The sequence below is a fragment of the Pavona decussata genome, unplaced genomic scaffold, assembly GCF_977016875.1.
Source record: "Pavona decussata unplaced genomic scaffold, jaPavDecu1.1 SCAFFOLD_87, whole genome shotgun sequence".
NCBI lineage: Eukaryota > Metazoa > Cnidaria > Anthozoa > Scleractinia > Agariciidae > Pavona > Pavona decussata.
The window spans coordinates 4,635,681-4,652,175 of record NW_028145504.1 but is presented as its reverse complement, the minus strand read 5'-3'; the positions used below and the strand labels follow the sequence as shown (position 1 = coordinate 4,652,175).

The following is a 16,495-nucleotide window of genomic DNA, read 5'->3' as shown; positions in this document are numbered from 1 at the left end:
AGCCACAAGATAGTGGTTGATTATATTTCATTTAAATGTAGGAAAAATTTCAAACCTGCTTTACTATCAATTTAGTAAGCACCTTTACCATAAAAGAACCTTCTGCCAAGGATTCATACACCAAGAAAAATGCTTTTTCTCAAATACTGCTAAACTAAATATGAACTAAGGGCTGCTTGTATAAAAAAATATCTTTGACAAAAACTCATTTTTCAAATTACAGATTCTGTTATAGTTACAGTTATAATTGCCATTGAGAAGAAACAACTTTTACAAGGAAAAGTCACAAGCTTATTGTCTTATGCTTATATCTATTTCAAAGAATAGGTTTATTTCCAACAAAATATCCATACTCTTCTTTACTGACTACCTTTACTTCGCACTGTGTGTGCAAAACGTTTCAACATTTACATCAGACAACTTCGTCATAATTAAGTATTGTGAACAACTTTTAGGTTTGATTTCATTGAAGGCATAAGTAGCATACTATAAGCCTGTTACATGTGAGTTTTATAGTGGGAATAAAAAACCATGAACATTTTTGCGACATCAAATGATTTCATAAAAAACATGAAATCAGAAAAACACAAACATTAAAGTAATGCTCCACATAAGAACTACTGTAAACTTCATTGTTCTGTGGCATTGGCTCTCTGCCACACAGAATATCTTTGATTTCAAGAATAGGGGCTCAGGAGCTGATGGTCCATAATAATTATGAACCGTCAGCTCCTCCCCTATTCTTGAAATCAAAGATATTCCATGTAAGAAAGAGTAAAAAAATAAAGAAAAGCCATTTGCATCAAATAAATGTTAGGAAATGTTTGTGGTTAACCAATCAGAATAGCAGAAGACAATAGCCAATAATTTTGCTTCTTTGATGAAGTTCTGCAAATTCAATTCATGTTGTGCAATTGGGTCTTAAATTACTTGAAACCTTTAAAACATCAGACCCAATGCACCTTAAATTTTAACTTTTTAGGGGTTTTTGAGTCCTGGCCAGTGAGATCACTATTTGTAACAAAAAAGGTGACATTTCATGCATCGTGCATTGCCATTAGCACTTTCCTTCTTATGCAGATCATTGCTTAATTTGATGTAGAAGAAATTTCCTTTAGGTACATGTAGCCCTCAAATGAGAGCTCAAACTGTAAGCAGCCTTCTGTTGAGTGGTCACTTAACAAAGCCCCATATTTAATGTAAATGCTCCCTCTTTTAAAGTGTATATGACAGATATTTTTTTATTTACTTGATGGGATCTACACGGCATTCTGATAAGAAAGTTGAAAAACGTTTTTCCATATCAATTTTTCTTGTCCGTGATTTAGCCGTTTAAAAGCGTGAAATTTCACCTCCGGTGGGTTACAAAACCGCGTAAGAAGAAAGAATGGAAATAGTCCGCTGTGACGTTAATACAAGAATGCCAGTATCCCGGTTTCTCAGTTCCTCCGTTTTTTGATGCGTATTGCTACGACCATAGACAACACACCTCAGTAGAACCATGTTTCTTCCTCAGAGCGCACCAAAAAAATGTGAGGAGCCGAGGAAGCCGCGACACCTGCATTCTTGTATTGACGTCACAGCGGACTATTTCCAGTCTTTCTTCTTGCGCGGTTTTGTAAAACACCGGAAGTGAAATTTCACGTTTTTGGATGGCTAAAACATGGAAAAGAAGTACGATATCGAAAAAACTCTTTTCGATTTTCTTATCAGAATGCCATGTAGATTTCATCAAGCAAATAAAAAAATATCTGTCATATACACTTTAAGCGGTCAGTTGGCTAACACTCAAGGGAGACTGCTTAATAGAAAAAAAATAGTTTGTTGCTGACAAATGATATTTCATTTTCCAGAAAACCATGATAAACACTTTTGTCCATGAAAGTTTTGCTGAGAACCACCATGTTTCAATCCAAACGTGGTTAATCACGTGTTTAGACTTTGACCTCGTTCCCAAGCTTTTCTTGCTGCGTGTAAACAAACATGGCGGCCGCCAAATTCATACATTTCATGGACGTGAGAAAGGGATAAAAATCCGTACTTTAAATGTAAAAGTACCGTATCGAAAATTTTTTTTGGTTGACGAACTTAATATGATGTATTTCGCCTTATTTTACAAGGTCACATAAAGGTCCCTTTGCTTTGAGCTGTGAAATTTCATAACCGTTGCTCAAAGAACAAAAAAATTTCACACGTTCTGATGGTAGCCAATCCCAATGAAGCCGTGTTGGTAAGGTTAAGGACGAGCATCTTGCACCTTTCCTCTTTGAAGGGGCGCCTTTACAGAAATAATATCGTGTGATCAAACGTTCCGCCAGATTTCCGACGCATTCGTGGTGCGACATTTCATCTCACGTCCTCTCGATTCCCGGTCTAGACTGCAGATTTTTAACTCCCGATCGTGCTGTTCTTCAAGATGTCAAAACCAAAATACGAATACGTTGTTGATTGGGGAACTTGGAGAATCGATGTACAGTTATCTACAAAGATCGTGGTCAAAGATCATCTCAATGTTAAAAATGGAGATGCGTGTTCACTTGCGTGTTCACCCATCCTGTGAGTTGAAATGTGTGTGGTGCAGCTGTAAGTAGCTGATTAATTTTACATTGTAGGTAAAAAAAAAGAGGCAGATAAGATGGTGACTGACCTGGCTACCTACACAGTTGACAATGAAGAAAAGGAGCTTGCCATCGATGCTCCTCGACCACGTCGAGAACCCAAACCTTCAAAGAAAAAGCTAGCAGGGTCGGATGATGACTCTCAGTGCGAAGACCCTAAAAGAAAGCATGCAAGAAAAGAGTCTAGGACAGAGAAAGCTAAAGATTGCGAAGAGCTGGTTGACAAGGAACCAGTGATTTCAGATAACAAGAAACACACAAGTAAGAAGAGGAAGGCAGTTGACTCGAAAAATGATAACGATAGTGAAATTATTTTAGTGTCAAATACTAATAGGGTGCAGAATCTACTTCAGCGAAGGAAGCATGCAAGTTGTAGAAGTAATGAAGTAGTTGAGGTCGAGGAAGTGGCTGAACTACATGCAAATAAGATCAACCTGCCTTCAGGCTCAGTACAACTCAAGCCTCAACCTACAGCAGACCCAGTTCAGATCATTTCAAAACCACAATTACAGCCCACAGATGCAGTCAAGTCAAGAGATTCCAAGCTGCGAAATCAGCCTGTGGATACATTTCAGCAAAGATATACAGGTAACATCCACAACAATATAACCCAACTTACAGCTAATGAACAGAATAGGGAAGGCACTTTCTTTCCACCACAGCAGTCATCACCTTCACCTGTCACCCCTGCCTCAAGATTTCAGTTCTCTTCACCATCAATGGGTTCATCTCATACAGTATCAACTAGTCCTTCACTGAGCCATTCTTCCAAATCCAGTCCTCCACAAGTGTTGTCTCCACCTGATATTCCACAACAGGAGTTCTCCATTTCTCGAAGTTTAGGCCATTGCTCTGACTATAATGTGCCAGAATGGGAAGCGCCAATGGGTTATCCATCTCGTAACACCAACTTGCATCAGTTGCAAACAGGGCGAGGCCACATCCAAAAAGATGACAGTTGGCAAGGGATGCCACCATTATCAGATGTCATTATTAGTGGGGACAGTAGAAGAAGTGCATGACCATCTTCAAGCAGCAGAGACAGGTAGATGTATACGCATATATTAAAAACTTGGGAACTGTGTGATTGATTTTAAGTCTTGACAAACACACTTGGACACAGGTTAAAAGCGGCAATTACAAGAAGGCTTAAAAGTGACAATTTTAAGGGTTAATTTAGTAATTTTAAAAACGCTCAGTGTTAAGAAAACATAAAAGAAAATTGATTTGGAGTGCGTTTGTAGTAAAAGTAGGCTGTCTTGATATAATTACGTTCTTAACTTTTTTACATAAGTTGACCAATTTTGTTAGCCTGAGTTACATAGGGTACTTTTGGTTATTTTGTTGTACTACTTTTTTAAAAGGGACTTGGCCCAGATGCTGATAATGATCCGTCATTTTAAGAAGTCTTAAGGAGGCTGTGGTAATCGTCGATTATAAAATGAAATTGGAGTTGGGTGTCAGGACAAGAGAAATCCAGAAAGACTGGTATTGGAAGGGTGGAATTTCCCTACATGGCTTCCTTGCCATTGTCCAAGTGAGTGAAACTGAGAGAACAGAGGTAATTGATCTCTGGAGCGAGGACACCAAACAGGACGCTTGGTTTAGCCAGAGTGCTATAGTTTCAAGGATGTACACAGATTTGGAATTCTCCTGTCTAGTATCCATATGTTTTTGAATAGTTGCACTATTTGGGCAAACTTGTGACCAATCAAATTACCTGTAACGTATCTTTGAATTTAGTTGTCATTTCATTTTGTCATGAATGCTATTGATATTGTGGGGAAAAATGATATCAAGGTTTTTCTTTTTTTTGGCTTATTGAAAAGGCTAAAAGCTCCTTAGGAATTATTTGTCTTACTGTAAATTTACATGTAAACTATTTAAAATGGCATTAGACTAATGAAGTACTTTATACTTGTTTCCATTGTTTTAGGCTATCAACAACTATGAATTCCCACTTTTAATTGTACAGAATATCATGTTTCAGTGCAATTTTCAACACTATTGGGAGTTGGCTTCTCTTATTCACGTGCAGTGTACACCTGTGCATCTCAAAATTAAGGAATTTGCAAAGCAGAAGTTTTAAAACTATAAAGAGCAAGTACCTTATATAACATGGTAAAAATCTTTTGTTGTTTCAGACAATGGTCCACACTACCACAATACTGGATTTATCCTCTATTTGGCAGAAGTTAGCAAAGTGTTTCAGTTAACTCTTGTCGAATACAACAACTTCGAGGCCGGTGAGGGGAAATCGAAGCTGGATACCCACTTTGCCCATATCAGCCATGACATTGTGAGATGGGTTAGGGTGAGTAACAAGTTGGAAACAGGAAGTCAGTTGGGAGAAGCTCAGAACTGATTGGAACTGATTCGTAGTAAAGCTCTTTTATAAGCAGCTATTATAATGGCTAAAGTTTGAAATGAGTGTTCACTCCTGCTCTTCTCATTGACGTCCTGTCAGGTTTAAAATAACATTGCATTGCTAAGTTAGAGTGCTTAATGCTGTATAAAAAACCATCAAATGTTTCATGTCATCAGTGCCTTAAATTGCAGATTAAACAATGGCCCATTCGAAGCTGAAGAGACTGGTCCAGGTGATAACCCCAAAACGTCTGATTGTTTTTATACAGCTTCAAGCTCTCTAACTTTCAAAATGTTGAAAGCATGGATTTGTTGGAGTACTATGGAGCACACAAGACGTTTGTACTTCCTTTCTACATCATGGTTGGTGTGCTCGCTCAACTCTGGATTAGGCAGTTTGGGTTTGTTTCCTGGTCGGGGCATTGTGTTGTGTTCTTGTGCAAGACACTTGACTCTCACAGTGCCTCTCTCCACCCAGGTGTACAAATGGTTACTGGTGAATTGAATGCTGGGGGTAACCCTGCCATAGACTAGCATGCTATCCATTGAGGGAGTAGAAATAGTTGCTAGTTGCTTCAGGCTACAAAAACCGGAGATAAGCACTGATCTGATGGACCACCTGCCTTGTATGCAGACTTTTAATGATGTTACCTTTTTACAGTAACTGTGAGCTAATATGGCATTTACTGTGTGATCAATTTTGCAGTCAATGAAGAATGTCACCTGTAGAAAACTTGTCATTGACAGAAGCAAGGCACCAGAGCAGTCAGGAACGCTCAAAGATATCTCGCTCTTTGGAGCTATGAATTTCCAACTTCTGGCCCAAACAGTGGAGGAGTTGTAGCCCGTTCTCTGGCATGCATTGGAAAGGAATCTAAAAAAACCGAACAGCAGCTAAAAAGTTTAGCCAACCGTAGAAGTCCTATCGCAGGTGCAACAGGTACTGTGACATCTGAAGAAATTCCTAATCTTCAAGGAACACCTAATACATGTAGAAGTGGGAATGGCAGTCAGGGGGTATACAGTGTCCGATTCATCCAACACGAGATGGAGCATCAAATGAGCTCAGATTCCTCTGAGATGGTTGGCACTGACCAGCTTAAGGAGAACCTCCTAAAACCAGGCTTTGCACTAAAAGGTGGTGGTGCAAAACGAACAGTGTTTTCGCTGTAGCAGAAGGAGGTTATGATAGAATTTTATAACCGACAGGCAAACTGTGGGATAAGGGCAGACCCTGTGGAGTGCATTTCAGCCATGAAGGAGAGAGGCTTGGAGCCACTGAAGGAAACGCAGATAGAGCACATACCACCAGAAGAGGAAACGAGAAATGGAGCATATGGCTGCAGACATCCAAAACCTTCACAGAGCAATATTTTTTTCACCAGCTAGAAATGCCAATCTATCATCTCCTCCAGGATCCAGACAGACATACCCCTCTGGTTCTGCAAACTCTGCAACAGTTCCATCTTCCTATCCAGTATCAGCATCTACCCCAGTACCAACAACAGCACCCACTGCGCCTGTACCTGCATCTGTACCTACACCTGCAACCGTACCTGCACCTGCCCCCATCAAAAGCTGTATGGAAATATCTGAACAAGCGATATTCAAGGCCAAATGGTCCCTTCTTTGCTTGAGAAACATAAACATTTCCTTCAACGAGCAGTTCAGCGTTCTTGTTTTTGCTTGTTTAAGTTCTTACTGCTCTGTACAAGACATTCGTGCAAGGGGAATAAAATAGACGGAAAAGAACTAGTCTTCCTAACAAAGACATTCCCGTGACTTGGAAATGGATGAATTGCTTGGTTCAGTGGCAGGAGAATATTTTTTTGATGCAGTGAACACTTTGTCAAATTTGGATCTTTTTGAAGATTTCTAGCGAACAGTTACAGTCTACTGCTGATATCAAGATAAACATTTGCTGCAAATCACGCAGGGATCAATGAAGTTACATTTTGCATTTGTTGTTCTGTTTCGCTGAAGGAAAACGTGCTATTTGGTGTCAGATTTTTGTGCGAATATTTCAGCCAATGATGTTATATGTAACTGACCTTTCTGTCATTTTTGATAGCAAACATAAAAAAGATTATGATCACACAGTAGAGATTTCTAAACTTTGTATCTTTCCTCACATACAATTTGGCTGAAACTTCACAAGTTTACTTGTTACGTCAATATGTGTATAACATGTTAAATTTAGCTTCACTAGAATTATTTTTGGGAGAACGCTTGTTTGAATTTCGCGCTAATGTGTCCATGACCAATAAAAAATTTGTTACTAATCCAATTAAAACTTGATCACGCTAAACATTCCAACGGTTCGCGGTCCTGCAGCCTATTGTTTTCTCTTTCCGTCTTAGCCGAAGCACCACTTAAAGCCATTGTCCTCTTCTTTCACTTATTCTATATAATTGACTTCCAAATTGCGAATTATTTGAAACAATACACTTCAAAAAATTTCCTTATTTCAAAAAATACTTCAGAACTTGTTAAATTTATTTCAAACCATGAATTGTAATTAGAGTCATGATTTCAAACAATATTCATCCACGTCTTGTGTGGTATGATATTAATTGACGATTTCACAATGCATTATTTGGTATACTTCATGTTTCCAAACAATGTATTATTTGATATAATGCATTATTTCATATAATTCATGGTTTCAAATAATTCATTGTTTGATATAATGCATAATTTCATAATTCATGGTTTCATTTAATTCATTATTTGATATAATTCATGGTTTCATATAACGCATCATTTGATATAATTCATTGTTTCATATAATTCATGGTTTCAAATAATGCATTATTTGATATAATTCATTGTTTCATATAATTCATGGTTTCAAATAATGCATTATTTGATATAATTCATGGTTTCATATAATTCATTGTTTCACATAACGCATTATTTCATAAAATTCAAAGGTTCAGTAAGTGGTTTGCGTCATTGTATGCGCAGTAAACAGAAAATGTCATGTATTACTTTAGCCTTGTTCTGGTAAACACTCGTTCGCCTTGTGCCATTCCCATTGAACTCTGTTAGTAGCGCTACCTCTCAAGATGATGCCATGTATTCTGGCAGTACAGAATTCGCCATCAGCAGGATGATAATGACCTGTTTGCAGTTGCAGACAGGTCGGGGTCATTCTGCTTGCTCGAGCACCACCAACACGACAGCTACCTGTAGCACAAGTTCTCGCAATGATGGCAGCGCTCCACTGATAAAGATAAAGAAAGATAAAGATAGCAGTTTATTGTGAAAATACCCTTAGCTTTTGTGAGACCAGCAAGCTAGGCTCACCAGCTAGTTTACAGGTATTTCACACTAAAAGATTAAAATAACTAACACAAATTAAAAAACATCAAATGGCATACTAGGCAAAATTTAAATTTCTAATACAAATTAATCATCATACGTAAAACAAAAAGAAAATATTTGCTTGCAAATAGGATTTTTATGTCTCTTCTTCCAAGTGAGTATTGTTCAGTTCCCTGGGGGCCTGGGACTTGGGGTGGCAGGTATTCACATTTCAGCCGATACCCTTTAGGAGTCTTATGCTGGCCATGTGACCAGGCATCCACGTGAGTGTTACTTCAGTTCATCTTGACGGTGGTTGAAGACACGCTTTTTCATCCCTTTTTCATTCGAGGTGAGTTTCATCATTTTTTACCCCCTTTAGTAGTTTCTCCTGGCCCATTTGTCTTTGCAAGCTAACAGCTTTCCGTTTTCGTTCGACTTGTTGTTTGTTTTAGTTCTCGGTTGGGTCGATTGTAGTCTGCATGCACGTGTGTGTAGTCGATTTCACGGGTTGTAATTTCTTAGGTTCTTTCTTGGCTTGGTCTCTTCCATGGCTAACTCACCTCCTACAGTTCTTATATTGGGCCATTCATTTGTTCGAAGGCTAAGTTCAGACCTCTCATCCAATTTCACTGCTCGTGCTTCCGAGCATTTTGATCTCGTGGGTGACGCTGTGATTCACTTGCATGGCGTTAGTGGTCGTACTGTGGAGAAACTTCGCCTTTATGACCTTAGTGTTGTTTCGGCTCGTCGACCTGACATTATTATTCTTGAAATAGGCACTAATGATCTTGTTGATGAGCGTCCTGAGGATGTCGGTTCCGAGGTTGATGATTTGGTCCACTTGCTCTTGGCATCTTATTCGGTACGTGTCATCGGTGTTTGCGAGGTGATACCTCGTGTTCGCGCGCCATTCTTCAATGCGGCGGCACCGATCCTTAATCAGTATCTGAACGGAGTTCTAGAGCTTCGCCCCAATGTTTCTTCTTGGCGTCACAGGGGTTTTAGTAATCCCACCGTCACTCCTTATTTGTGCGACGGTGTTCATTTGAACTCTTGCGGCCAGTATTCCCTTTATCGCAGCTATCGGGGAGCCATCTTGAAGGCCCTTCGCCTTCTTTGATCTTTTTTTTTTTATCCCTACGGTGCTCAGATTACATTTTATGTTTGTAAGAGGAATTCGAGCCCTCATGCCTGCAGTTCATTTATTTGTGAACACCTTATGGCCCTGATTATATTTATTCCCTGCGTTCGTGTTGTTCATGCGTGTTTTATGGAGCCCTTGTTGCTATTGGTTGTTTATGTTTTGTTTTAGAGCCCTTGTTACTCAAAGTTATTTATGTTGAAGCCCTTGTTGCTCTCAACAGTTTTATATTTATTAGAGCCATATTTGTTTTTGTTTATTTTTATTTTATGTTGAACCCTTGTGGTTCATGTGTATTTCAATTGGAGCCCTTGTTGCTCTTTGCTGTTTTCTACTAGAGCCCTGGTTGCTCTCAATTTTATTTTGTTTTATTTTATTTTAGAGCTCTTGCTCCTCTCAGTTTATTGTATATTGAGCCCTTGTTGCTCATGTTGATTTGAAATAAGAGCCCTTGTTGCTCCTGTTGGTTTTAGAGCCCTTGTTGCTCAAATTTAATTTAGCAGGGCCCTTGTTGCTCTCACTTTTGCTTTGTTTATTTTATTTTTTATTAGAGCCCTTGTTGCTCCAATTTAATTTAGTAGGGCCCTTGTTGCTCTCACTTTGGTTTTGTTTATTTTATTTTTTATTAGAGCCCTTGTTGCTCTCACGTTATTTTGCTTAACATTATCCGCTTTGACAGGCACCTGCGGCGACACTTCGTCAGCCATGCCTGTCTAGTTGCTTACTGTATTCAGTGCTAGTAATTTTCCATTACAGTGTTAGTTCTTGGTTCTGGTTTTGTTTCCCTTTTTATCTGTGGCTGCCTCCTCGCCGTTCTCAAAGGTCCAAGCGCCCATCATCTCAGGCCTAAGAGGCCTTAGTAAGCTCCCCTCCGCGGCGGGCCAGAAGGCAGAATGCAGTTGTGGAAAGTAACTTGACGTCATCTGAACAACCAGCTTCCATGATGCCAGAGGTTTTGGTGTCAGCCCCTTCCGCTGCAACAACTTCAACCCTGGCGGATACTGCCACTGCCATTCTTTCTTCGCCAGTGCTGGAGCAACTTGTATCCTGGGTGACAGAGGAAGTTACAAGGAAGTTCCAGCCATTGTTTGAACATTTGGGATCCTTGCCTCAGGCAACGCAGACTCCTGACTTCACACCAGCTCCGCCTCAATCACTCCCTGTATCTTCAGTGCCTCCAGCCCCAGTGCCGTCCACTCATGCGCAGTCTTCTGCGTCCCCCTTGCAGCACAGTCTGGGCCCAGTTTCACAGATACAGAACGCAGTGGAGGTGCCAGCTGTACATGACGGAGTTCAATCAGTTTTTGCATCCCTGTCAGGTGAGCAGCATTTGCTCCCTAGGACCCAGCGTCCCAATGATATATTTATGTCTGTGAATTTGCCACTTGATGCGCGAGTTCCAGCTAAAATTCGTAGCAAAATCTTGCAAAATGAATTTGTTGATTTTGGCTCTCTACTTGTAAACCCGGCTTTTGAAGATAAATTTCAAATTACACTTCAACCATCACGGGAAGGCACCTCCCCATCCCTAGCTCTTGAACCAGTTAACAAGGCAAAGCGGATTACGTCAATAGATGTTTGACTACAGGTCTTTCATGTCTTTGTAGGTATTTATACAGCACAGGATCCCCATGAGGCCCCAGGCCTCATGAAGTATGGGGCCACTATTCAGGATCTGGCTGCTAGGGGGCATAATTGGCGTTTTTACGATGAAAATTTTCGTTTCCTGCACCAGTCTCAGGCCACAACTCTCCTGTGGGGGACGATACATTGGGAATTGTGGCTGAGATCTCAGGGTAATGCTAAGAAAATTAATTCCACCAGCGGCGCCGTCAAGTCCCTTGATGTCCCCCGAAGTTATTGTTTTAAGTATCACAAAGGGAACCATTGCTCGGGATGCTCTTTTAAGCATTCCTGTTCTAAATGTGATGGCCCCCATAGGGCCGTAAATTGTAATTTTCGTGCCTACGGAAAAAAGGGTGCATCAAACTTTCCCAATCAACGCAACAATAAACCCTCCAGCAGCCAGACCCAACCCCAGCCTACCTCCACGGGGGCTTCCAATGCCCGTAAACAGTGATTGTTTGCAATTTTTTCTTTCTGGGTATATCCCTTCAGTAGTCCAGCTTTTATCTCATGGCTTCCATTATGGTTTTTCTTTGCATTATGACGGGCCCCAAGACTCTTCATGCGCTAAAAACCTCCTTTCTGCAATTCAAAACCCTGAAGCAGTTGATGCCAAAATTGAAAAGGAAATTGCAGCCCAACGACTTGCTGGCCCCTTTTCCTCCCCACCCTTTTCCCATTTTCGTATATCTCCCCTTGGTTTGGTCCCTAAAAAGACAGAGGGTGAATTCCGTTTGATTCACCACCTTTCTTTTCCTCGAGGTTCATCTTTAAACGATGGCATTTCGTCTGAATTTACCAGTGTATCATACGCTACAGTGGACGATGCCATTCGTACCATCAAAACTGTTGGCCAGGGCTGTTTTCTGGCCAAAACAGATATCAAGAATGCTTTCCGCATCATTCCTATTCGACCTCAAGATAACAATCTTTTGGGAATTTTTTGGAAAGGATTATATTACTATGACCGCTGTATGCCAATAGGTTGCTCTAGCTCTTGCAAAACTTTTGAAATGTTTTCTTCTGCTATCGAATGGATTGCCCAAAAGAAATTGCAAATCGATCACATTTTGCACTTGCTGGATGATTTTCTTATAGTTTCGCCCACTCACAATTTGTGCAAACAACAGTTAGATTTATTTTTAATGTTATGTCATTATTTGGGCATTCCTATGGCACCGGAAAAAACTCCTGGCCCATTCTCAACCATTTCATTTGCGGGTATTGAGTTGGACTCTGTCAAAATGGAAGCACGGCTACCTCCGGATAAGCTAGCTAAGTGTCAGGATTTAATTTCAGGTTTTCTTAGACGTCGCAAAGTTACTTTACGTGAGATTCAGTCTTTAACAGGGTTATTAAACTTTGCATGTTCAGGAGTTGTTCCCGGTAGGCCATTCCTGTGACGTCTCATTCATCTGACGCTGAACATTCGCAGCCCTCATTTTCTTATCAGGGTAACCCGAGAAGTTAAGGAAGATCTTAAGGTTTGGCAGCAATTCCTGGCTAGTTTTAATGGCCGTTCCTTTTTTCTTTCTGATGTATGGTCTAACTCGCATCAGCTACAATTGTATACAGACGCATCCGGTGCCATCGGTTTCGGCGCAGTTTTTGGCAAGCATTGGTGTTATGGTGAATGGCCAGAGAGCTGGCGTCACCACAACATTGCATTTCTTGAATTTTATCCCATCGTCCTTAGCCTGCATCTCTGGGGGCATGCATTTAAGGATCAGCGTGTGTTGTTTTTTACTGATAACGAGGCTTTAGTACATGTTATCAACAAACAGACTTGTCGTGACAAGGACTTAATGTTTTTTGTGCGTAAGCTGGTTCTGGTTTGTCTTCATTACAATATTTGCTTTAAAGCAAAGCATGTTCCAGGCGTACAGAACAAATTGGCTGATTCTTTGTCTCGGTTACAGTTGCAGACTTTCAAACAGCTGGCACCAGCTTACATGCATGAAGTTCCCACAGCGATACCTCCTCATCTACAGTCGCTCAGTTGGCATCCATAGCTTCCTTTTTACTTCGTTCTAGCCTTCAGCCCTCATCCATACCAACTTATCAGCGTGCTTGGAAGCTTTTCCTTCAGTTTTTCATTTCTACATTTCAACTCCCTTTTAGGGCAATGCCTATTTCACCATCCGTTCTGGCCTTGTTTATAGCCTATCTGTTTCGCTCTCAGTACGCTCCATCCACGGTGATGACGTATGTCTCGGCTTTGAGTTACTGCCATAAGCTTCAGGGTTTTTCGGATCCGTCTAAAGTGTTTTATGTCTCCCAAATGCTTAAAGGTTTTAACAAAGTTGGGTTTCGCCTGGATAGTCGTCTTCCTATTACACTGCCAATTTTAGATGAATTGCTTTCCGTGGCACCTTCTTTGGTTGGTTCCTCTTACCAAATTTGTCAGTTTCAGGCCATGTGTTCCCTGGCATTCTTTGCCTTTTTACGCATTGGTGAAATGACTTCCACTGGTGGGCGTAATGAGAATTCTCCCCTACAAATTTCGCAGATTAGTAAACTGCTCAATGCTTCGCAGGAACTAATCGTATTTAAAATTACTTTTGGAAACTTTAAGCATAGCTACAATGAACGCCCCTTTTCCATCACAGTCTCTCGCCAGCCACAAGCTTGCCCTGTTGAATTTTTGGCTAAGTATTTGGCAATGCGGGGATCCAGACCGGGTGCTTTGTTCATTGCAGTGGATGGGACTCCTGTTTCTCGATCGTATTTTGCAAATCAGTTGTCGTCTGCTATACAGTTTTGGGGTTTGTCCCCTTCAGTTTACAAAGGGCACAGCTTTCGAATTGGTGCTGCTTCCCATGCTGCAGATAAGGGGTTATCCGATGCTCAAATCCGCCTCTTAGGACGGTGGAAGTCTAATGCATTTCAAAAGTATCTAAGAATGCCTAGTCTTTGTTCTTAACGTTTTCATTTACTAGCCATCCAGCAGGTGCAATTTGCCTTAGTTTACTGTGTTATTTATCTATACCTTAAGTATCAGCTAGCATGGGCGGCTCTTGCTTTTAGTTTACATGCGATCATTATTTTTATTGCTCATTGGTGGCGGGTGGTTGTCATAACATACCGTTGTCGATTGTACAGGGCATTTGGGTGATGGTGTTTGCACCTGTATTACATACTGTTGATCTTGGGCATAAGCTAGCATGGGCGGCTTTTGCCTTGGCTTGGCATTGTGTGGAGTACTTTGAGTCAGGTTTTTGATGGGTTCAGCCTGCAAGGGCAGCTTAACTTTATTTCACCTAGTTAAATTATTTATTGTTGCTCAAGGCATCAGCTAGCATGGGCGGCTTTTGCGTTGGGTTGGCATTCTATATAGTACCTTGTACACATTTACTTGGGGGTCACCTTGGCAAGACGTTCATGTTTTTATTTCACATAGCTTAGTTCGTTATGGTTGATCCAAGGCATTAGCTAGCACGGGCAGCTCTTGCTTTGGGTTGACATCGTGTATAGTCATATTTAGCAAGTAACAAATTGTTTAGTTTGCAAAGGCAACTAAACTTGTCTTTCCTGTGGTGGATTTTTCATGTTTTTATTTCACATAGCTTAGTTTGTCATGGTTGCTCCAAGGCATTAGCTAGCATGGGCGGCTCTTGCTTTAGGTTGACCTCATGTATAGTAATATTTAGCAAGTTTACCAATTGTTTAGTTTGCAAAGGCAACTAAACTGGTCTTTCCTGTATTGGATTTTTCATGGTTTTGTTTCACATAGTTTAGTTTGTTATGATTGATCCAAGGAATTAGCTAGCATGGGCAGCTCCTGCTTTGGGTTGACCTAACAATTATTCTATTGAAAAGGTTACAGATGGGTTTAGTCTGCAAGGGCGACTCAACCTGTCTTTCCTGTACTGTATTTCATTTTTCTCGTTGTTCTCCCTGGGTTGGCATAACACCTTTCGGTATATGTCATTGACTTTCTTCTCTTTTCTGTGCTGCGTTTGCCTGGGGTGGGGCGGCTTGTGTACAGACACATGCTTTGGCGTTTTCAGTGCCCTCACCTTTACTGGGCCAAACTTTGTATCAAGGATTTGATTGAAAAATATTTTATAATAAATGCGGCTATGGGATTTCACCCATAGCCATTTACTCCAGTCATTGAATGTGGTATTTTGCCCAGTAAACATAGCTCAGGCAAGGCAGCATGTTGGGGTTGTGCTAATTATTTGTAAGGGAGAAAAGGCATAAAGAAAATATTTGCTTGCAAATAGGATTTTTATGTCTCTTCTTCCAAGTGAGTATTGTTCAGTTCCCTGGGGGCCTGGGACTTGGGGTGGCAGGTATTCACATTTCAGCCGATACCCTTTAGGAGTCTTATGCTGGCCATGTGACCAGGCATCCATGTGAGTGTTACTTCAGTTCATCTTGACGGTGGTTGAAGACACGCTTTTTCATCCCTCCTCCTCCCCTTGTCCCAGCCACTCCCTTTTATTCATTATTGGTTTGTATTATAGTTATGGCGTTCTCAGTGCCCTCACCTTTACTGGGCCAAACTTTGTAATTATTTGTAAGGGAGAAAAGGCATAAATTTACAATAAAGAAATAAATGGATATAAGTATAGTGCAAGTACAGATACAAGTACAGTGCGAGCCGTGCACTTCCCCAAGATCCCAGTTAAGCTAGCTTGTTCTTCTTTTCAAAGTAGAGTTTTCCATTTAATTTGAAAGGCTGTTCCTTTTTTTACCTTGAAATGCAAGGTGGTGGTAATAACGGGATTGACAGCCCTGTGCAACTCTCACATGCGTGTTATAGCCTTAATCAGAGTTTTGCCCTCACGTGAAAATCTTTTAGGGAACCCCCTTTCCTGTATTGAAATAGTGGTATATATGTCAGTGGGCTTAAAGTGAGTACGCACATCTAGCACTGCTTCTCTATTGAATCTTTCGCCTTTGTGTATTTTCCATATCAAAGGAACAGCCTTTCAATTTAAATGGAAAACTCTACGTTGAAATGAAGAACAAGCTTATCAGAGACAAGAATAAACTGAAACTGAAGCTCCTGATACAATAACTACTCCCTCATCACTATCAAAGCCACCACCTTCAAGACCCCAAACGCCAGCACCAGTACCACTTGACACCACTCCACTACTACCATCATTACCAACACCTGCACAATCTGCAGCTCCACCAGCACCTAACAGTACCCCATGTGCAAGGCCTTCAAAAGCTACTGGTGCGAGAAAAAGGAAAACTAACATGAAGGGATGGTGTTATGTGTTTGAAAGACATCTAAAATTGATCAAAGAACAAAAGAGGGAACTGCCAAATATACGCCAGAGAACAAAAAAAGCAGTGTTTGATTTATAGTACATGCAGTACTGTACATGCTTGTGTGCTGACCATGTTTTCTCTCTGTATATATTATGTATTATACAAACTGTTTTAAAAGGTTGATGTGTCATTAATTTCCTAA

General features: G+C 40.6%; 2 protein-coding genes and 2 pseudogenes across 2 annotated transcripts; all 4 read left to right on the top strand.

Annotated features, from left to right (window-relative positions):
- Positions 1 to 2,620: 2,620 nt before the first annotated feature.
- LOC146474931 (uncharacterized) lies at positions 2,621 to 6,158 on the top strand. The gene is made up of 3 exons (XM_085116861.1): positions 2,621 to 3,623; positions 4,763 to 4,932; positions 5,733 to 6,158. Exons 1-3 carry the CDS (start codon positions 2,636 to 2,638, stop codon positions 6,156 to 6,158), a joined length of 1,584 nt encoding a protein of 527 aa, XP_084972987.1. The 5' UTR covers positions 2,621 to 2,635.
- A 2,683-nt stretch (positions 6,159 to 8,841) lies between these two features.
- On the top strand, positions 8,842 to 11,515 carry LOC146474930 (uncharacterized; annotated as a pseudogene).
- Positions 11,516 to 12,218: 703 nt separating this feature from the next.
- Positions 12,219 to 13,073, top strand: LOC146474929 (uncharacterized; annotated as a pseudogene).
- Positions 13,014 to 14,387, top strand: LOC146474928 (uncharacterized). The gene is made up of 2 exons (XM_085116295.1): positions 13,014 to 14,055; positions 14,350 to 14,387. Exon 1 carries the CDS (start codon positions 13,187 to 13,189, stop codon positions 13,982 to 13,984), a length of 798 nt encoding a protein of 265 aa, XP_084972421.1. The 5' UTR covers positions 13,014 to 13,186; the 3' UTR covers positions 13,985 to 14,055; positions 14,350 to 14,387.
- The last annotated feature ends 2,108 nt before the right edge of the window (positions 14,388 to 16,495 follow it).

Coding starts and splice junctions, on each gene's coding strand:
- LOC146474928 (XM_085116295.1), top strand. CDS start 13,187: ATGCCTATTTCACCATCCGTTCTGGCCTTGTTTATAGCCTATCTGTTT.
- LOC146474931 (XM_085116861.1), top strand. CDS start 2,636: ATGGTGACTGACCTGGCTACCTACACAGTTGACAATGAAGAAAAGGAG. Junction 3,624..4,762: donor TGTCATTATTAGTGGGGACA/GTAGAAGAAGTG, acceptor TTGTTGTTTCAG/ACAATGGTCCACACTACCAC. Junction 4,933..5,732: donor ACATTGTGAGATGGGTTAGG/GTGAGTAACAAG, acceptor TGTCATTGACAG/AAGCAAGGCACCAGAGCAGT.